Source organism: Mytilus trossulus, chromosome 12 (assembly GCF_036588685.1).
Source record: "Mytilus trossulus isolate FHL-02 chromosome 12, PNRI_Mtr1.1.1.hap1, whole genome shotgun sequence".
In the NCBI taxonomy this organism is placed as follows: domain Eukaryota; kingdom Metazoa; phylum Mollusca; class Bivalvia; order Mytilida; family Mytilidae; genus Mytilus; species Mytilus trossulus.
Window position 1 is genome coordinate 26,702,214 of NC_086384.1, and position 23,843 is coordinate 26,726,056.

Consider the following 23,843-nt stretch of genomic DNA (forward strand, 5'->3'; position numbering starts at 1 on the left):
ATAGGAATGATATGATACAAGTCCACAAAGCGTTGCATGCTATAGATGACATCGACTGGATGAGCCTATTTACTTTAGCACCATCTGATAATACTAGAGGTCACTCTTTTAAACTTAAAAAAAAACAGTGTAAGGGACATTAAGTGATTTATAAAAAAAATCTGAGACAAGTGTCAGTGCTGTGAAGGTATAACAGGGCCATAACTAGCCTCTTGTAATTGTGAGGCAAAATATATTTAAGACCCCTCGCCTTAAAATTTTAGGCGAGGGGTCTGGGGGCCGCTTAAGGCCCCCAGAAGCTCTGAGCGAAATAACGCAAAATCGTGCATTCTGAGCGTCTCTCGGACTCTTTCTTACATTGAAACACAATGAATTTTTAGCTCTTTTTTTCCGACAATATTCTGGTCTCAAAGCAAAAACAAAGATTCATTGTAATTTTAAACTTCAAGTCTTTTAGGTTATAGGGACACCATTAAAAGGCCGATATGTAGGATGAAGCAAATATCGTAATTCTCATAATCATCAATACCAGATCTGTCTGTCTGTTCTGGTCTTGTATTGTGCTTAGACTTTGGGGATTTTAAATGACTAGATTAAAAATATAATGACAGTGCAGTATTATACTTTAATATAAAAAAAAAGATGTGGTATGATTGCCAATAAGACAACTACCCACAAAAGACCAAAATGACACAGACATTAACAACTATAGTTCACCGTACGGCCTTCAACAATGAACAAAGCACATACCGCATAGTCAGCTATAAAAGGCCCGGATAATTCAAACGAGAAAACTAACGGCCTTATTTATGTAAAAAAATGAAAGAAAAAAAACAAATATGTAACACATAAACAAACGACAACCACTGAATTACAGGCTCCTGACTTGGGACAGATACATACATAAACAATGTGGCGTGGCTAAACATATTAGCGGGATCCCAACCCTCCCCTAACCTGAGACAGTGGTATAACAGTACATCAAACAACGAACTATAAAATCAGTTGAAAAAAGCTCAAACTCATCAGATGGACAAACATACAAGTAGACGTGGCTGGGTACTTATACATCCCGACACAAAAAGACACAATGAACAGATCTGAGAGTACTCCCAGTTACAATGTATCTGACAGCTAGTCCAAAGCCACTAATAACTAATAAAAAATCATGCATTTTTAGTACTAAATACTTTTTGAAATATACTGCTTAAATCGACACTAGGGACCATCTTGACCCTGTTTTACGGTATTAGTGATTCTTATTGTTGAAGACCCTCAAGCAACTTTCAAGATAAAGAACAGGAATAAAAACTATTAAGCATTTGTATTTTTTCTATGCATTGATAATCTGTGGGATAAGGCCTGTGCACGTTTACTCCATATTTCTTTATTTTCTGTTTAAGGGTCTGAACACGACTTAATGCAAGTTTAACAGGGCTTCAATGTAAAAGGTCATATAGCAATACATTGTTGGTTTTTTCAAATTATCTGATACCAGGAATTGGGTGACCTTACTTTAATTTAAACCATGTCAGCTATCTAGTCTTATCTGCAAAAAAAACCCCAGTTTTGTATTCTTTAAAATCAAATTCAATTCCCCATGAAGATACAACCATTTTTATTATATGTCCAGTCATCAGTAGCATCGTATAGTCTTAAAATATTTTCTCGCATAATATCTGGACATCAATGGACATGCAACATCGCAAAGTCTGACGTTTACAAATGAAAGTTATTACCCAGACTATAGTAATACAGTATTGGACAATAAATGAACAAAAAAAATATTTTTGAACTTTTTGCCTCATTTGCCTCAATGTAGTTACGGCACTGTATAATGTTCTTAGACCAATGTAAAAAACCGACAACATGTGTTTCCATTAACAGTAACATGCTGAAAATTATAGGGTAGGGAGGCAGGCAATATCATTTTAAATTACAAACATTTTTAGTTGGATACTACAAGGGAATCAGTCTGACTTTAACAGTGTTTGTTCCAAAATGGCATAAAATGTGTTGGGGTAGGCACTAAAAATTAAGGTAGATACATGTATCATACATGTAGGGATAGCTGAAACACTTGTATTATATTTTTTGGACTTATCCCTTATCAATTACCAACATAGAAATGAGTTGGTGTTGTCAGTTTGTCTACCAATTATGGGTTAAAATGTCCAGGTAGACCATGTCCTCTCTTAATTTTGGTGTACATATACATATGTTGATAGCATGATCAATTTGTCTACAAACAGTTTGAGAACAGACAGTGGAAATAGTATTGCAGAGTGCTAACCTGATATAACAAAATTTTTCAAGTAAAGTGAATTATTTTATTGATCAAACTTAACTTCTCATGCTTGTGTGTTCAAATATTTTAAATAAAACAATTTTGACAGCATTCTTTTGTTTTTGTATAGTCGCAGGGCTTTCTACAGGTCTATAAGAAATGAAGATTTTTCAAAGACAAAATTCTCCCAGATTGTACCAGATAGAGAAGGGCTGTACTTGAAGAAAAAAGTTTTCCTTGGATATACAGATATTAGTGCAGCTGGAAGGTAAATAAATACAAATCATACTGATTTACATTCAAGATTCAAGGTTTTATTGACCTTTCATGTGGCATATGCATATTTTCTGAACATTTTTTCATAGATCAGGACAATATTTCAAAATACATGTAGTCATGAAATATTGTCTTGGTGTACAATATGTCATAGGACAATAATTTACTAGCAAAGCACTATACAAACAATAATAATGTGATATTCTATTTTCAGCTGATCTAGCCTTAAGGACCATATGAGCCAAAATATTATTCAATTATATGCTATCAATTGGTGTCCATAATCTGCCTTTTGCAAACTCTTTCATGATCTTATCCTAAACTACAGTACCAATTGAAAACAATATATACACATGATTGGTTCTTAGGGTATGAATATTAACTCATCATAGATATCAGGATTAATTTTTAGTACACCACTGACCAGAGTAGACACACAAGTTTCTTCTACGAAAGACTCATGAATCAGTAACACTTGCATTGTAGAACATTGATGACCTAAAATTTTGAATGGTTTGACCGTTTCGCTAAATTTTAGATTTTGTTAGTGTATTTTATTTTTGTCCATCTGACTATGATGGCAACAATGGATTAAATAAAAACGATTTTAACATGTTAGTAAAGTGCAATCAACTGTCTCATCTATTATGAGTTTTATACAGAATATTCTTATATGAGGCAGGAATTACCTGTAAATGGGGACGAAGTCTGTATGAAATATTTTTTGTAACTTAAATATATATTTGTTACAAAAAAGATACGGAAATACCATAACGTTTCCAATTTTAGTTCTTTTGTTAGGGATTTTAGTTGTGACGTTATTTAAGTTATGACGTCATATGCAAAATAAACAAAAAAGGCTAACGTTTTTTTAATAACAAACATTTTTTTAAATGAATTAGTATTAGTTCCTTTCTTAGACTGATAAATATACATTTTATTCAAAGTCTCATGTATTAACAAGACTGGAAACGGAAGTAGATTTTCTGCGCCGATCCGGAAATTCAAAAACACGACAAAAAAAAAAATTGAACAATTTTGAGTTCATTAGTACAATGTAAAATTCGGGAAATTTTCCCGATTTTTTTTTTTTTTTTTTTTATTGAATTTTCTTCTGTAATGGGGGACTTCGTCCCAATATAAAGAAAACACCAGAAATTAAAGAAAAGTAATTGCAGGAACAAAGACAGCATATTTACATTTTTGTATATTATTGTTTTATTAAAATTAGAAATAAATTATGATATTTTTACGCTGGACACATCTGCTACCAAAAGTTTAACACATGGTACTTAACAATCTTGAATGAATGAATGAATTAATATATTTTTTTGCAGAAGCAAACATAATGCAATAGCAAAATAACATAATACAATTATGGGTTAAAATGAAATCTTGATGGAGTGAGGTATTAATTGTAAAATAGTTTTAGCAATTTTAGCCATTATTAAAAAAATTAATATGTTCCCATTTCAGTCGAGCTTTATTGGGTATATCTGTCAAGACTATATCATGTGACCTTGACATTCCAGAGCTAGGAACAAGTGAATTGATTTGCCACCCAAGCACTGTTACAATAGATATACCATTACTTCCTATACAGATAATGCATTGTAAATATGAAGAAGTAAGTTCAACTGTTCAAAGTGAACCTAGAAATTAGAGTGAACCCACATACACAAATCACCCTTTTGGGTTCACATAAATCTAACTTTGTATCAAATGTGTTTATATATACATCCAACCTTTAATTGGTACACATACATCCAACCTTTCATTAGTTCAAGTACATCCAACCTTCTTATATTGGTTCACATACATGTACATTCCAATATTTATAGGTTCTCATACATCCATTATTAGCTCACCTGGCCCGAAGGGCCAAGTGAGCTTTTCTCATCACTTGGCGTCCGTCATCGTCGTCATCCGTCGTCGTTAACTTTTACAAAAATCTTCTCCTCTGAAACTACTGGGCCAAATCAAACCAAACTTGGCCACAATCATCATTGGGGTATCTAGTTTAAAAAATGTGTGGCGTGACCCGGTCAACCAACCAAGATGGCCGCCACGGCTAAAAATAGAACATAGGGGTAAAATGCAGTTTTTGGCTTATAACTCAAAAACCAAAGCATTTAGAGCAAATCTGACATGGGGTAAAAATGTTTATCAGGTCAAGATCTATCTGCCCTGAAATTTTCAGATGAATCGGTCAATCGGTTGTTGGGTTGCTGCCCCTGAATTGGTAATTTTGAAGAAATTTTGCTGTTTTTGGTTATTATCTTGAATATTATTATAGTTAGAGATAAACTGTAAACAGCAATAATGTTCAGCAAAGTAAGATCTACAAATAAGTCAACATGACCAAAATGGTCAGTTGACCCATTTAGGAGTTATTGCCCTTTATAGTCAATTTTTAACCATTTTTCGTAAATTAAAGTAATCTTTTACAAAAATCTTCTCCTCTGAAACTACTTGGCCAAATTAATCCAAACTTGGCCACAATCACCTTTGGGGTATCTAGTTTAAAAAATGTGTGGCGTGACCTGGTCAACCAACCAAGATGGCCGCCACTGCTAAAAATAGAACATAGGGGTAAAATGCAGTTTTTGGCTTATAACTCAAAAACCAAAGCATTTTGAGGAAATCTGACATGGGATAAAAATGTTTATCAGGTCAAGAACTATCTGCCCTGAAATTTTCAGATGAATCGGTCAATTCATTGTTGGGTTGCTGCCCCTGAATTGGTAATTTTGAGGAAATTTTGCTGTTTTTGGTTATTATCTTGAATATTATTATAGATAGAGATAAATTGTAAACAGCAATAATGTTCAGCAAAATAAGATCTACAAATAAGTCAACATGACTAAAATGGTCAGTTGACCCCTTTAGGAGTTATTGCCCTTTATAGTCAATCTTAAACCATTTTTCATAAATCTAAGTAATCTTTTACAAAATCTCCACTGAAACTACTAGGCAACAATCATCTTTGGGGTATCTATGTGTCCGATGACCTGGCCATTCAACCAAGATGGCCGCCACGGCTAAAAATAGAACATAGGGGTAAAACGCAGTTTTTTGCTTATAACTATGAAACCAAAGCATCTAGAGCAAATCTGACAAGAAGTTAAATTGTTAATCAAGTCAATATCTATCTGCCCTGAATTTTTCAGATGAATTGGACAACTGGTTGTTGGGTTGCTGCCCTCCAATTAGTAATTTTTAAAGAAATTTTGCCATTTTTGGTTATCTTGAATACTATTATAGATAGCGATAAACTGTAAACAGCAATAATGTTCAGCAAAGTAAGATCTACAAATAAGTCAAAATGACCTAAATGGTCAATTGACCCCTTAAGGAGTTATTGCCCTTTATAGTCAATTTTTAACAATTTTCATTAATTTGGTAAATTTATGTAAATTTTTACCAAATATAGTTCTCTGTTACTAATGGGCAAAGTTCATGATAGATATAATTGTAAGAAGCAAAATCGTTCAGTAAAGTAAGAACTTCAAACACATCACCATCACCAAAATACAATTTTGTCATGAATCCATTTGTGTCCTTTGTTTAATATGCACATAGACCAAGGTGAGCGACACAGGCTCTTTAGAGCCTCTAGTTTATAGGTTCTCATATACCCAACCTATTTTTGAGGATATGTGAAACTTGGATCTAAATATATCTAGATCCTGAAAACAAATCTCCACAAAGTTGGCTAGGAAGAAGTTAACTTGAAATAAAGAATGCAGAAATATATTTAAAATTCACATCTTTGTATATATTGCTTTTCATAAATATTTCCAAATATCAAATAAAAACAGTGGGTCACATACCTTATTATCTAGAAAACACAAATTGTCCTATCAAATTCCAATCTCCCATACAGACAGAGTTATCGTCCTTTCCTCCTCAATCTTATCGGTGTGGCCATATCGGGGCTGCCATTTTTGCTGTCATGTGACTGATTTTTCACCGCGTGATCGAAAGTAGTTCTTAGCCGGGTGCAGAGAGATTGAGGAGGAAAGGACGATAACTCTGTCTGTATGGGAGATTGATCAAATTCAATATAATTATCTCCCCTTGATTTTAAAAAGTTGTTTTTTTCGTCTGAAAAATTCACTAAATCACACCTCATACATTATTTTTTTTTATATTTTATTTAATCTTAAAATTTCATGACATTTTTGATTTTTCTGTTGTGCATTGAATAATACTTGGTAAAATATTATTAAACAATGTCCAGACATTTAATTTTTCAGGAGGGATGTTTGGAAAAAGACATGATCTACCTTGAATGTTAATTTATATTGTAAAGAATTATTTGCATTTTTTTGTGCTTATGTGTTCTGTGTTTCCTGCATGGGGGAATCCTACATGTATGTCTCATTTATTTTTACCATTTTAATGCTTTCACAGTGAAAGATATGTAAGGTATGTAAAGCATATTTCATTTTGGAATTGGTGGTATTGTTAAAACTTGCTTGATTATATAGTTACTGCATGCTTTTTTATGGTTGTTTATAAACAATATCATTGTAGTTACTGATAGTTACTGCCTGTTCTATATTGCTAGTTAATATTGTACATCTTTTCTAAGCTGGGTTGCAGATTATATGCTCTCTAACATAGTTCCTACTATTTAAGTATAACTAAGTGTTATTTTTGCAAGAAACACAATGATCTATCTCTTAAATATGGATGGATACGGTATTATTCGAAACAAATTTCAATGAATGTGCAAATTAATTAAAATGATTTTTTATTGCAGTGAATGATTTGAACATTCATTAATATATATTAAAAAATCTTAGTGCCTTAAATTTAACACAAATGTAATTTCAGTACAGATGTCAGATTATACTGGATAAAATTATATTCTGAATTCGTAGTGTTCAACTTTATTTTTTATTCTAATGCAATTATTTTGTATCAATTGTTGTGATTGGACAACAGTTAGTGTAAAATTCTCTATCTCCTTGTCTGTAACTAAAGAAGCCAACATTTTGAATTGCTGAATGTATTGACATGTAATTTCTACAATAATAAGCCAAATATCTCACCTGTTGCACCTAAAAATCTTCTTTTTATCAAATTTTATCACATGCTGAAGAGACACAGAAGCCAAAATGCTTGACGCCGGAAGCATACATATGACGTCACCTAGTGTAGGGACTTTTTTTAATGAAGATTTTACACTGAAATAATGATTGAAATTTAACTATGAACTTGTTTTACATTAGAATAGAGATGCCATATTGTATTTGAAGCTTTGGGGACATCCATCTGTAGTTTTGCTGTCACAAATACCTGTTTACCTGTCTCTGCTACGGGTCGCCAGGTAAACTAAATTTGCGATAGTAAAACTACTGATGGACATCCTTAAAGCTTCAAATACAATATAGTTAATTTTAAGGTGGTACAAATTATTACAGGGAGATATGTTGAAAGTTTTACTTATGTTCTATTGTTTAGAAAATATAAAATCATATCAATGATCATTATTTAGTATTTGTCAATTAAAAGTGTCATTCAAGTATTTCGAAATTTTTATATTTTTGAAAAGGGTAAATTTTTGTCAATTTTGTCAACATTTTATGAAAATTAAAGGATCCACTCCTTAATTTGGGTCAAGGTGTTTGGAACCACTTTAAGTACTAATAACACATAATAGTATGAAGTACTAGTTTATAAGAATAAGGTGTAAAAGTGAACACAATTTTATTCTACAAGTAACAACAAACTAAAATTTTCCTATTGTAAATAGTTAAATATTCAAGTGTCAACAAGATCAACAAAATACAATTCAAAGAACAAAATTGTGGTCAAACAAAAATAAATGCATCATCAACTGTTTAAAGATAATAAGAGCTTTCATATATTATAGTGAAAAAAAAATCTTCTGTAATTCATGTTCTGAGAAATTAATTGTGTCCCTTTTATTGAAAAGTATATATTCTTGCATAGTTGTTTTTCTATGATTACTTTAAGCTTTTTATAATGTTAATATTAGATTTTATAGGCTTTGTCACTTAATTTAGCTAACTATAAACACATTGTTATTTGTTTGAAACTACTGTATATCTATTTGTAATTCTTTTCTACAAATTATTTGTATAATATGTAGATTCTCTGAATAAATTATATTTTTTCAATTTGAAAAAGAAACAAAGATCTTTATTAAGAAATTATTTTTTTGGTTTGATTTAATATGACTGTTTTATTTTTTGTTGTTTTCTTTTTCAATTTAGAATTTGATTTTGAGTTAGAATATGCAAAAACTGTAGTCCAGATACAAATATTTTTTTTATTTTTTTTTTTAGTTTTCACTGATTGTGATTAATACATCTTTGCCTCCAGCAAAATGTCACCTTGTAGCAGATAAAATTGTTAATCTGTGTTCAGAAAGGTATGATTATAGAATCTGGTGATATGTTTGTTTTAACATTTATTCAATGCAATACTTATTTTAATTTTATTTTCAAAAGAACCACTCAGCATAATAGCATCACTTCCAGATTTAGAAAAAAATATAGTAAGTCCAGCTTATGAAACAATATAATGGCATAAATATTGAATTCAAGGTTTTCATTAAGATTGAATACTGCATGTGCACGAGTTTTGATCTATCTTTGTATAAAAAAAAGAGAATGTGGTATCTGATTACCAGTGAGACAACTTTCTACCAGAGACCAAAATTTAACAAAGACAGCCTTAAGTATTTACTAAACAATCAACTAAAAACCAATTTGGCAGACACAAGGCAACAACAATCCTAAAGCTACAAACCTTCATCAAGTACAGATATATTGTAGTAGACATGATAAATGTATATAATACTATTGTTAATTCTATAAAAAAACCAACAAAAGATATTTACTGCTCTTTTACTACTTTTCTCATACCATCACTTAGAAGAAGGGTATATTGAACAGATATATCATGTTATGGAGGGGTATTTGCGAAAAATACAAGTCGAGGGACTTAAATTTCCTGAGCCGCTAGGCAAAGGTAATTTTGTCCCAAGATTTGTATTTTTTGTAAAATACCCCTCCATAACATGATATATCTGATTAATTACACCGAATAAATTTTAATCTCTGTACAATGTACTAGGAAAAGGAAATATTTATTTGAGGACAAGTACTGTCATAAAATATACCGCGGGAACTATACAGGTATGTATACGTGTTCATGCTGTCTTTATGTAACGTCATATCAGAAAAAAGACGGGAAGATGATGGCGAGGGTGAAAAAGGAATATCCAAAATGATAAATACCATAGTATTTGAGGCATATTCACCGGCAGTGGTGAAAAAAAGGCAGATTAGTTTGAAATGAGGAAAAAATGTTAGAATATGCGAAAAATACACTGACTATCAGCCAATTAAAAGCTCGCATTCTTATATAAGGTGTATTTAACTGTTTTATCTCTGTCTGTTTGTACTCTCTACCATGAAATTCTGTCACATTTTTATCAGAAACTACAAATCAGAATTTCCTTGTCTTTGTGAACATGCTATACTGTGTGATGCAATTCAGATTCATTAATGCTCAACTTCCTGTTTAAGGAATACTTATATTTTCTATAGCATAATGGCTATGCATAAAATTTTCATTGCATTTTCCCACTTTACTACAAATAATATCTTCCTGGAATTTGGTAGTAGGCTTCAGATCAGCATGCTTTGCCGTAGGATGTGTTTTCAGATTCATTGCCCATCAACTTTATGAATATTTCATTATGTTTTCTGTGTATATTTCAGTGAAATAGAAAGATTAGTAGTATTAACAACTATCAAATTAAGAATTCCTGAGAAGAAATTGGCACCACTGTATGAAAACCACTTTAATACAAGAGCTTGTAAGTCTATTACTATTACATAATATGAGCTGAGTCAGATAGAAAATTGACCTTACACATTTAAGTTAACTATTGGGGTCCTTCAAATTGTTCAAAGACTTCTGGGTGCAAAAATTTAAAGTTACAGTATTCCTCTTTGTGCTATGTTTGATTAATGGCTGAAATTCTGGTTGGACAGAAATGATAGAGAGATGAAATCAGAGACATAACTCTTTTAAATCACTGTTACATTTTTGTCAGTCTTTTTCTTAAATATGTTCTTAGCATCTAACTCACACAGATTTTTTCCACTTAAGCATGTTTAGTACATGTAATCTAAATTCAAAAAAAAAATTAACGTTGCTAAACGTGTGGTTAGGTGAGTATCGCAATATTAAGAACTGGCATTCTGAATTTGATACATATATCTTTAGGTAACTTTTTTTTCTGTTATGTTTTATCCTAATGAGAAATGCAATAGTTTGTTATTTACAGTACCAGTCATTAAGAATCATTGATAATTCTGATATACATTGTCATATCAGGGACTTTTATAGCTGACTATGCGGTATGGGCTTTGCTTATTGTTGAAGGCTGTATGGTGACCTATAGTTGTTAATGTCTGTGTCATTTAATTTTGGTCTCTTGTGGACATTTGTCTCATTGGCAATCATACCACATCTCCATATATCCTTGAGACAAACACACTTCCACAAGACATCAAAGCTGGGTTTTTTTGTTTTTTTTTCACTTTGAATCTGTACATTATAATTGTTATAAGTCTACAAATTAAAGCATTCTTTTTATATAGACTAGTGTCTATTTATTACAGTAACCAATAGTCCTTCATTACCAGAAGATACCAAAGTCCATGATGCCTTCTTAAATGTTCTAATACAGATGGTTCAGGTATGTTCATATATATTGGATCAATTGTTGGTGTTTCATACCACTCTCTGAACTTGTCTATATCAAGGCAGCTTGTTTTAATTGGTGGAGGAAGCCAGAGATAATCAATGAACTTCAGCAATAATACAAGCAATTCTAGTCAAAAATTGGTATAAATTGAACTCACCAAGCCAGGAGTAGATTCACTCACACCCAGTGCTCTGCACACATTTCATTAAACATCCTGGTAAACACAGAATTAAAAAAAATCTTATTTCAAGAAATTATTGCAACACATCTATAACACAATCTATTATATTTATTCCAGTACTGTCAGGGTTTTATTGATTTAGATAAACTTCTTGGAGCAATAAGCAATTGAGACAATTGAATACAATTTCTCAGAAACCTTATCTTGTGTTTAATTTTTCTTATAATTTGTGATAGGCATAGGGAATTATTTAAGTTTTTTTGTCAACTACGCAACTACGTCAAATGATAAATGAAAGCAAACTTTCTCAGTTTTACAATATTGCCTCAGTTTTAGGTCTCTAAAATCAGACTTTATGTTTCAGTTGCAAGGAATTCCCTGCAACATGATGATAGCTCCAGGACATGGTGCCTTCAGTAGTGTACCTACAGTAGATGATAACTCATTACAGGTATGGTGCCTTCAGTAGTGTACCTACTGTAGATGATAACTCATTTCAGGTATGGTGCCTTCAGTAGTGTACCTACTGTAGATGATAACTCATTACAGGTATGGTGCCTTCAGTAGAGTACCTACTGTAGATGATAACTCATTACAGGTATGGTGCCTTCAGTAGTGTACCTACTGAAGATGATAACTCATTACAGGTATGGTGCCTTCAGTAGTGTACCTACTGTAGATGATAACTCATTACAGGTATGGTGCCTTCAGTAGTATACCTACAGTAGATGATAACTCATTACAGGTATGGTGCCTTCAGTAGTGTACCTACAGTAGATGATAACTCATTACAGGTATGGTGCCTTCAGTAGTATACCTACAGTAGATGATAACTCATTACAGGTATGGTGCCTTCAGTAGTGTACCTACAGTAGATGATAACTCATTACAGGTATGGTGCCTTCAGTAGTGTACCTACAGTAGATGATAACTCATTACAGGTATGGTGCCTTCAGTAGTGTACCTACAGTAGATGATAACTCATTACAGGTATAGTGCCTTCAGTAGTGTACCTACAGTAGATGATAACTCATTACAGGTATGGTGCCTTCAGTAGTGTACCTACAGTAGATGATAACTCATTACAGGTACGGTGCCTTCAGTAGTGTACCTACAGTAGATGATAACTCATTACAGGTACGGTGCCTTCAGTAGTGTACCTACAGTAGATGATAACTCATTACAGGTACGGTGCCTTCAGTAGTGTACCTACAGTAGATGATAACTCATTACAGGTACGGTGCCTTCAGTAGTGTACCTACAGTAGATGATAACTCATTACAGGTACGGTGCCTTCAGTAGTGTACCTACAGTAGATGATAACTCATTACAGGTATGGTGCCTTCAGTAGTGTACCTACTGTAGATGATAACTCATTACAGGTATGGTGCCTTCAGTAGTGTACCTACAGTAGATGATAACTCATTACAGGTATGGTGCCTTCAGTAGTGTACCTACTGTAGATGATAACTCATTACAGGTATGGTGCCTTCAGTAGTGTACCTACTGTAGATGATAACTCATACAGGCATGGTGCCTTCAGTAGTGTACCTACTGTAGATGATAACTCATTACAGGTATGGTGCCTTCAGTAGTGTACCTACTGAAGATGATAACTCATTACAGGTATGGTGCCTTCAGTAGTGTACCTACAGTAGATGATAACTCATTACAGGTATGGTGCCTTCAGTAGTGTACCTACTGTAGATGATAACTCATTACAGGTATGGTGCCTTCAGTAGTGTACCTACAGTAGATGATAACTCATTACAGGTATGGTGCCTTCAGTAGTGTACCTACAGTAGATGATAACTCATTACAGGTATGGTGCCTTCAGTAGTGTACCTACAGTAGATGATAACTCATTACAGGTATGGTGCCTTCAGTAGTGTACCTACTGTAGATGATAACTCATTACAGGTATGGTGCCTTCAGTAGTGTACCTACTGTAGATGATAACTCATTACAGGTATGGTGCCTTCAGTAGTGTACCTACTAAAGATGATAACTCATTACAGGTATGGTGCCTTCAGTAGTGTACCTACTGTAGATGATAACTCATTACAGGTATGGTGCCTTCAGTAGTGTACCTACTGAAGATGATAACCCATTACATGTATGGTGCCTTCAGTAGTGTTCCTACTGTAGATGATAACTCATTACAGGTATGGTGCCTTCAGTAGTGTACCTACTGAAGATGATAACTCATTACAGGTATGGTGCCTTCAGTAGTGTACCTACTGAAGATGATAACTCATTTCAGGTATGGTGCCTTCAATAGTGTACCTACTGTAGATGATAACTCATTACAGGTATGGTGCTTTCAGTAGTGTACCTACTGTAGATGATATGGTGCCTTCAGTAGTGTACCTACTGTAGATGATAACTCATTACAGGTATGGTGCCTTCAGTAGTGTACCTACTGTAGATGATAACTCATTACAGGTATGGTGCCTTCAGTAGTGTACCTACAGTAGATGATAACTTATTACAGGTATGGTGCCTTCAGTAGGGTACCTAGTGTAGATGATAACTCATTACAGGTATGGTGCCTTCAGTAGTGTACCTACAGTAGATGATAACTCATACAGGTATGGTGCCTTCAGTAGTGTACCTACTGTAGATGATAACTTATTACAGGTATGGTGCCTTCAGTAGTGTTCCTACTGTAGATGATAACTCATTACAGGTATGGTGCCTTCAATAGTGTACCTACTGTAGATGATAACTTATTACAGGTATGGTCCCTTCAGTAGTGTACCTACTGAAGATGATAACTTATTACAGGTATGGTGCCTTCAGTAGTGTACCTACTGAAGATGATAACTCATTACAGGTATGGTGCCTTCAGTAGTGTACCTACTGAAGATGATAACTTATTACAGGTATGGTGCCTTCAGTAGTATACCTACAGTAGATGATAACTCATTACAGGTATGGTGCCTTCAGTAGTGTACCTACTGTAGATGATAACTCATTACAGGTATGGTGCCTTCAGTAGTGTACCTACTGAAGATGATAACTCATTACAGGTATGGTGCCTTCAGTAGTATACCTACAGTAGATGATAACTCATTACAGGTATGGTGCCTTCAGTAGTGTACCTACTGAAGATGATAACTCATTACAGGTATGGTGCTTTCAGTAGTATACCTACAGTAGATGATAACTCATTACAGGTATGGTGCCTTCAGTAGTGTACCTACAGTAGATGATAACTCATTACAGGTATGGTGCCTTCAGTAGTGTACCTACTGAAGATGATAACTCATTACAGGTATGGTGCCTTCAGTAGTGTTCCTACTGTAGATGATAACTCATTACAGGTATGGTGCCTTCAATAGTGTACCTACTGTAGATGATAACTCATTACAGGTATGGTGCCTTCAATAGTGTACCTACTGTAGATGATAACTCATTACAGGTATGGTGCCTTCAGTAGTGTACCTACTGAGGATGATAACTTATTACAGGTATGGTGCCTTCAGTGGTGTACCTACTGAAGATGATAACCCATTACATGTATTGTGCCTTCAGTAGTGTTCCTACTGTAGATGATAACTCATTACAGGTATGGTGCCTTCAGTAGTGTACCTACTGAAGATGATAACTCATTACAGGTATGGTGCCTTCAGTAGTGTACCTACTGAAGATGATAACTCATTACAGGTATGGTGCCTTCAGTAGTGTACCTACAGTAGATGATAACTTATTACAGGTATGGTGCCTTCAGTAGTGTACCTACTGTAGATGATAACTCATTACAGGTATGGTGCCTTCAGTAGTGTACCTACTGTAGATGATAACTCATTACAGGTATGGTGCCTTCAGTAGTGTACCTACTGAAGATGATAACTCATTACAGGTATGGTGCCTTCAGTAGTGTACCTACTGAAGATGATAACTCATTACAGGTATGGTGCCTTCAGTAGTGTACCTACTGTAGATGATAACTCATTACAGGTATGGTGCCTTCAGTAGTGTACCTACTGAAGATGATAACTCATTACAGGTATGGTGCCTTCAGTAGTATACCTACAGTAGATGATAACTCATTACAGGTATGGTGCCTTCAATAGTGTACCTACTGTAGATGATAACTCATTACAGGTATGGTGCCTTCAGTAGTGTACCTACTAAAGATGATAACTCATTACAGGTATGGTGCCTTCAGTAGTGTACCTACTGTAGATGATAACTCATTACAGGTATGGTGCCTTCAGTAGTGTACCTACAGTAGATGATAACTCATTACAGGTATGGTGCCTTCAATAGTGTACCTACTGTAGATGATAATTCATTACAGGTATGGTGCCTTCAGTAGTGTACCTACTGTAGATGATAACTCATTACAGGTATGGTGCCTTCAGTAGTGTACCTACTGAAGATGATAACTCATTACAGGTATGGTGCCTTCAGTAGTGTACCTACAGTAGATGATAACTCATTACAGGTATGGTGCCTTCAGAAGTGTACCTACAGTAGATGATAACTCATTACAGGTATGGTGCCTTCAGTAGTGTACCTACTGTAGATGATAACTTATTACAGGTATGGTGCCTTCAGTAGTGTTCCTACTGTAGATGATAACTCATTACAGGTATGGTGCCTTCAGTAGTGTACCTACTGAAGATGATTACTTATTACAGGTATGGTGCCTTCAGTAGTGTCCCTACTGAAGATGATAACTCATTACAGGTATGGTGCCTTCAGTAGTGTACCTACTGTAGATGATAACTCATTACAGGTATGGTGCCTTCAGAAGTGTACCTACAGTAGATGATAACTCATTACAGGTATGGTGCCTTCAGTAGTGTACCTACTGTAGATGATAACTCATTACAGGTATGGTGCCTTCAGTAGTGTACCTACAGTAGATGATAACTCATTACAGGTATGGTGCCTTCAGTAGTGTACCTACTAAAGATGATAACTCATTACAGGTATGGTGCCTTCAGTAGTGTACCTTCTGAAGATGCGAACTCATTACAGGTATGGTGCCTTCAGTAGTGTTCCTACTGTAGATGATAACTCATTACAGGTATGGTGCCTTCAGTAGTGTACCTACAGTAGATGATAACTCATTACAGGTATGGTGCCTTCAGTAGTGTACCTACTGTAGATGATAACTCAGTACAGGTATGGTGCCTTCAGTAGTGTACCTACTGTAGATGATAACTCATTACAGGTATGGTGCCTTCAGTAGTGTACCTACTGAAGATGATAACTCATTACATGTATGGTGCCTTCAGTAGTGTACCTACAGTAGATGATAACTCATTACAGGTATGGTGCCTTCAGTAGTGTACCTACAGTAGATGATAACTCATTACAGGTATGGTGCCTTCAGTAGTGTACCTACTAAAGATGATAACTCATTACAGGTATGGTGCCTTCAGTAGTGTACCTACTGTAGATGATAACTCATTACAGGTATGGTGCCTTCAGTAGTGTACCTACTGAAGATGATAACCCATTACATGTATGGTGCCTTCAGTAGTGTTCCTACTGTAGATGATAACTCATTACAGGTATGGTGCCTTCAGTAGTGTACCTACTGAAGATGATAACTCATTACAGGTATGGTGCCTTCAGTAGTGTACCTACTGAAGATGATAACTCATTTCAGGTATGGTGCCTTCAATAGTGTACCTACTGTAGATGATAACTCATTACAGGTATGGTGCTTTCAGTAGTGTACCTACTGTAGATGATATGGTGCCTTCAGTAGTGTACCTACTGTAGATGATAACTCATTACAGGTATGGTGCCTTCAGTAGTGTACCTACTGTAGATGATAACTCATTACAGGTATGGTGCCTTCAGTAGTGTACCTACAGTAGATGATAACTTATTACAGGTATGGTGCCTTCAGTAGTGTACCTACTGTAGATGATAACTTATTACAGGTATGGTGCCTTCAGTAGTGTTCCTACTGTAGATGATAACTCATTACAGGTATGGTGCCTTCAGTAGTGTACCTACTGAAGATGATAATTTATTACAGGTATGGTGCCTTCAGTGGTGTACCTACTGAAGATGATAACTTATTACAGGTATGGTGCCTTCAGTAGTGTACCTACTGTAGATGATAACTCATTACAGGTATGGTGCCTTCAGTAGTGTACCTACTGTAGATGATAACTCATACAGGTATGGTGCCTTCAGTAGTGTACCTACTGTAGATGATAACTCATACAGGTATTGTGCCTTCAGTAGGGTACCTAGTGTAGATGATAACTCATTACAGGTATGGTGCCTTCAGTAGTGTACCTACAGTAGATGATAACTCATACAGGTATGGTGCCTTCAGTAGTGTACCTACTGTAGATGATAACTTATTACAGGTATGGTGCCTTCAGTAGTGTTCCTACTGTAGATGATAACTCATTACAGGTATGGTGCCTTCAATAGTGTACCTACTGTAGATGATAACTCATTACAGGTATGGTCCCTTCAGTAGTGTACCTACTGAAGATGATAACTTATTACAGGTATGGTGCCTTCAGTAGTGTACCTACTGAAGATGATAACTCATTACAGGTATGGTGCCTTCAGTAGTGTACCTACTGAAGATGATAACTTATTACAGGTATGGTGCCTTCAGTAGTATACCTACAGTAGATGATAACTCATTACAGGTATGGTGCCTTCAGTAGTGTACCTACAGTAGATGATAACTCATTACAGGTATGGTGCCTTCAGTAGTGTACCTACTGAAGATGATAACTCATTACAGGTATGGTGCCTTCAGTAGTATACCTACAGTAGATGATAACTCATTACAGGTATGGTGCCTTCAGTAGTGTACCTACTGAAGATGATAACTCATTACAGGTATGGTGCTTTCAGTAGTATACCTACAGTAGATGATAACTCATTACAGGTATGGTGCCTTCAGTAGTGTACCTACAGTAGATGATAACTCATTACAGGTATGGTGCCTTCAGTAGTGTACCTACTGAAGATGATAACTCATTACAGGTATGGTGCCTTCAGTAGTGTACCTACTGAAGATGATAACTCATTACAGGTATGGTGCCTTCAGTAGTGTACCTACAGTAGATGATAACTTATTACAGGTATGGTGCCTTCAGTAGTGTACCTACTGAAGATGATAACTCATTACAGGTATGGTGCCTTCAGTAGTGTACCTACTGAAGATGATAACTCATTACAGGTATGGTGCCTTCAGTAGTGTACCTACTGTAGATGATAACTCATTACAGGTATGGTGCCTTCAGTAGTGTACCTACTGAAGATGATAACTCATTACAGGTATGGTGCCTTCAGTAGTATACCTACAGTAGATGATAACTCATTACAGGTATGGTGCCTTCAATAGTGTACCTACTGTAGATGATAACTCATTACAGGTATGGTGCCTTCAGTAGTGTACCTACTAAAGATGATAACTCATTACAGGTATGGTGCCTTCAGTAGTGTACCTACTGTAGATGATAACTCATTACAGGTATGGTGCCTTCAGTAGTGTACCTACAGTAGATGATAACTCATTACAGGTATGGTGCCTTCAATAGTGTACCTACTGTAGATGATAATTCATTACAGGTATGGTGCCTTCAGTAGTGTACCTACTGTAGATGATAACTCATTACAGGTATGGTGCCTTCAGTAGTGTACCTACTGAAGATGATAACTCATTACAGGTATGGTGCCTTCAGTAGTGTACCTACAGTAGATGATAACTCATTACAGGTATGGTGCCTTCAGAAGTGTACCTACAGTAGATGATAACTCATTACAGGTATGGTGCCTTCAGTAGTGTACCTACTGTAGATGATAACTTATTACAGGTATGGTGCCTTCAGTAGTGTTCCTACTGTAGATGATAACTCATTACAGGTATGGTGCCTTCAGTAGTGTACCTACTGAAGATGATTACTTATTACAGGTATGGTGCCTTCAGTAGTGTCCCTACTGAAGATGATAACTCATTACAGGTATGGTGCCTTCAGTAGTGTACCTACAGTAGATGATAACTCATTACAGGTATGGTGCCTCCAGAAGTGTACCTACAGCAGATGATAACTCATTACAGGTATGGTGCCTTCAGTAGTGTACCTACTGTAGATGATAACTCATTACAGGTATGGTGCCTTCAGTAGTGTACCTACAGTAGATGATAACTCATTACAGGTATGGTGCCTTCAGTAGTGTACCTACTAAAGATGATAACTCATTACAGGTATGGTGCCTTCAGTAGTGTACCTTCTGAAGATGCTAACTCATTACAGGTATGGTGCCTTCAGTAGTGTTCCTACTGTAGATGATAACTCATTACAGGTATGGTGCCTTCAGTAGTGTACCTACAGTAGATGATAACTCATTACAGGTATGGTGCCTTCAGTAGTGTACCTACTGTAGATGATAACTCAGTACAGGTATGGTGCCTTCAGTAGTGTACCTACTGTAGATGATAACTCATTACAGGTATGGTGCCTTCAGTAGAGTACCTACTGAAGATGATAACTCATTACATGTATGGTGCCTTCAGTAGTGTACCTACAGTAGATGATAACTCATTACAGGTATGGTGCCTTCAGTAGTGTACCTACAGTAGATGATAACTCATTACAGGTATGGTGCCTTCAGTAGTGTACCTACTAAAGATGATAACTCATTACAGGTATGGTGCCTTCAGTAGTGTACCTACTGTAGATGATAACTCATTACAGGTATGGTGCCTTCAGTAGTGTACCTACTGAAGATGATAACCCATTACATGTATGGTGCCTTCAGTAGTGTTCCTACTGTAGATGATAACTCATTACAGGTATGGTGCCTTCAGTAGTGTACCTACTGAAGATGATAACTCATTACAGGTATGGTGCCTTCAGTAGTGTACCTACTGAAGATGATAACTCATTTCAGGTATGGTGCCTTCAATAGTGTACCTACTGTAGATGATAACTCATTACAGGTATGGTGCTTTCAGTAGTGTACCTACTGTAGATGATATGGTGCCTTCAGTAGTGTACCTACTGTAGATGATAACTCATTACAGGTATGGTGCCTTCAGTAGTGTACCTACTGTAGATGATAACTCATTACAGGTATGGTGCCTTCAGTAGTGTACCTACAGTAGATGATAACTTATTACAGGTATGGTGCCTTCAGTAGTGTACCTACTGTAGATGATAACTTATTACAGGTATGGTGCCTTCAGTAGTGTTCCTACTGTAGATGATAACTCATTACAGGTATGGTGCCTTCAGTAGTGTACCTACTGAAGATGATAACTTATTACAGGTATGGTGCCTTCAGTGGTGTACCTACTGAAGATGATAACTTATTACAGGTATGGTGCCTTCAGTAGTGTACCTACTGTAGATGATAACTCATTACAGGTATGGTGCCTTCAGTAGTGTACCTACTGTAGATGATAACTCATACAGGTATGGTGCCTTCAGTAGTGTACCTACTGTAGATGATAACTCATACAGGTATTGTGCCTTCAGTAGGGTACCTAGTGTAGATGATAACTCATTACAGGTATGGTGCCTTCAGTAGTGTACCTACAGTAGATGATAACTCATACAGGTATGGTGCCTTCAGTAGTGTACCTACTGTAGATGATAACTTATTACAGGTATGGTGCCTTCAGTAGTGTTCCTACTGTAGATGATAACTCATTACAGGTATGGTGCCTTCAATAGTGTACCTACTGTAGATGATAACTCATTACAGGTATGGTCCCTTCAGTAGTGTACCTACTGAAGATGATAACTTATTACAGGTATGGTGCCTTCAGTAGTGTACCTACTGAAGATGATAACTCATTACAGGTATGGTGCCTTCAGTAGTGTACCTACTGAAGATGATAACTTATTACAGGTATGGTGCCTTCAGTAGTATACCTACAGTAGATGATAACTCATTACAGGTATGGTGCCTTCAGTAGTGTACCTACAGTAGATGATAACTCATTACAGGTATGGTGCCTTCAGTAGTGTACCTACTGAAGATGATAACTCATTACAGGTATGGTGCCTTCAGTAGTATACCTACAGTAGATGATAACTCATTACAGGTATGGTGCCTTCAGTAGTGTACCTACTGAAGATGATAACTCATTACAGGTATGGTGCTTTCAGTAGTATACCTACAGTAGATGATAACTCATTACAGGTATGGTGCCTTCAGTAGTGTACCTACAGTAGATGATAACTCATTACAGGTATGGTGCCTTCAGTAGTGTACCTACTGAAGATGATAACTCATTACAGGTATGGTGCCTTCAGTAGTGTACCTACTGAAGATGATAACTCATTACAGGTATGGTGCCTTCAGTAGTGTACCTACAGTAGATGATAACTTATTACAGGTATGGTGCCTTCAGTAGTGTACCTACTGTAGATGATAACTCATTACAGGTATGGTGCCTTCAGTAGTGTACCTACTGTAGATGATAACTCATTACAGGTATGGTGCCTTCAGTAGTGTACCTACTGAAGATGATAACTCATTACAGGTATGGTGCCTTCAGTAGTGTACCTACTGAAGATGATAACTCATTACAGGTATGGTGCCTTCAGTAGTGTACCTACTGTAGATGATAACTCATTACAGGTATGGTGCCTTCAGTAGTGTACCTACTGAAGATGATAACTCATTACAGGTATGGTGCCTTCAGTAGTATACCTACAGTAGATGATAACTCATTACAGGTATGGTGCCTTCAATAGTGTACCTACTGTAGATGATAACTCATTACAGGTATGGTGCCTTCAGTAGTGTACCTACTAAAGATGATAACTCATTACAGGTATGGTGCCTTCAGTAGTGTACCTACTGTAGATGATAACTCATTACAGGTATGGTGCCTTCAGTAGTGTACCTACAGTAGATGATAACTCATTACAGGTATGGTGCCTTCAATAGTGTACCTACTGTAGATGATAATTCATTACAGGTATGGTGCCTTCAGTAGTGTACCTACTGCAGATGATAACTCATTACAGGTATGGTGCCTTCAGTAGTGTACCTACTGAAGATGATAACTCATTACAGGTATGGTGCCTTCAGTAGTGTACCTACAGTAGATGATAACTCATTACAGGTATGGTGCCTTCAGAAGTGTACCTACAGTAGATGATAACTCATTACAGGTATGGTGCCTTCAGTAGTGTACCTACTGTAGATGATAACTTATTACAGGTATGGTGCCTTCAGTAGTGTTCCTACTGTAGATGATAACTCATTACAGGTATGGTGCCTTCAGTAGTGTACCTACTGAAGATGATAACTTATTACAGGTATGGTGCCTTCAGTAGTGTCCCTACTGAAGATGATAACTCATTACAGGTATGGTGCCTTCAGTAGTGTACCTACTGTAGATGATAACTCATTACAGGTATGGTGCCTTCAGAAGTGTACCTACAGTAGATGATAACTCATTACAGGTATGGTGCCTTCAGTAGTGTACCTACTGTAGATGATAACTCATTACAGGTATGGTGCCTTCAGTAGTGTACCTACAGTAGATGATAACTCATTACAGGTATGGTGCCTTCAGTAGTGTACCTACTAAAGATGATAACTCATTACAGGTATGGTGCCTTCAGTAGTGTACCTTCTGAAGATGCTAACTCATTACAGGTATGGTGCCTTCAGTAGTGTTCCTACTGTAGATGATAACTCATTACAGGTATGGTGCCTTCAGTAGTGTACCTACAGTAGATGATAACTCATTACAGGTATGGTGCCTTCAGTAGTGTACCTACTGTAGATGATAACTCAGTACAGGTATGGTGCCTTCAGTAGTGTACCTACTGTAGATGATAACTCATTACAGGTATGGTGCCTTCAGTAGTGTACCTACTGAAGATGATAACTCATTACATGTATGGTGCCTTCAGTAGTGTACCTACAGTAGATGATAACTCATTACAGGTATGGTGCCTTCAGTAGTGTACCTACAGTAGATGATAACTTATTACAGGTATGGTGCCTTCAGTAGTGTTCCTACTGTAGATGATAACTCATTACAGGTATGGTGCCTTCAGTAGTGTACCTACAGTAGATGATAACTCATTACAGGTATGGTGCCTTCAGTAGTGTACCTACTGAAGATGATAACTCATTACAGGTATGGTGCCTTCAGTAGTGTACCTACTGAAGATGATAACTCATTACAGGTATGGTGCCTTCAGTAGTGTACCTACAGTAGATGATAACTTATTACAGGTATGGTGCCTTCAGTAGTGTACCTACAGTAGATGATAACTCATTACAGGTATGGTGCCTTCAGTAGTGTACCTACTGAAGATGATAACTCATTACATGTATGGTGCCTTCAGTAGTGTACCTACAGTAGA

At 36.0% G+C, this 23,843-nt stretch overlaps 1 protein-coding gene across 1 annotated transcript in view; it reads left to right on the forward strand.

Annotated features, from left to right (window-relative positions):
- LOC134693667 (uncharacterized) overlaps positions 1-23,843 on the forward strand; it is a 37,935-nt gene that overhangs the window by 1,595 nt on the left and 12,497 nt on the right. Inside the window, exons 2-7 of the mRNA XM_063554559.1 lie at positions 2,418-2,555; positions 4,040-4,190; positions 8,884-8,969; positions 10,327-10,424; positions 11,236-11,312; positions 11,867-11,953. Of these exons, the coding sequence (XP_063410629.1) occupies positions 2,418-2,555; positions 4,040-4,190; positions 8,884-8,969; positions 10,327-10,424; positions 11,236-11,312; positions 11,867-11,953 (637 nt within the window). The remainder of the gene's footprint in view (positions 1-2,417; positions 2,556-4,039; positions 4,191-8,883; positions 8,970-10,326; positions 10,425-11,235; positions 11,313-11,866; positions 11,954-23,843) is intronic.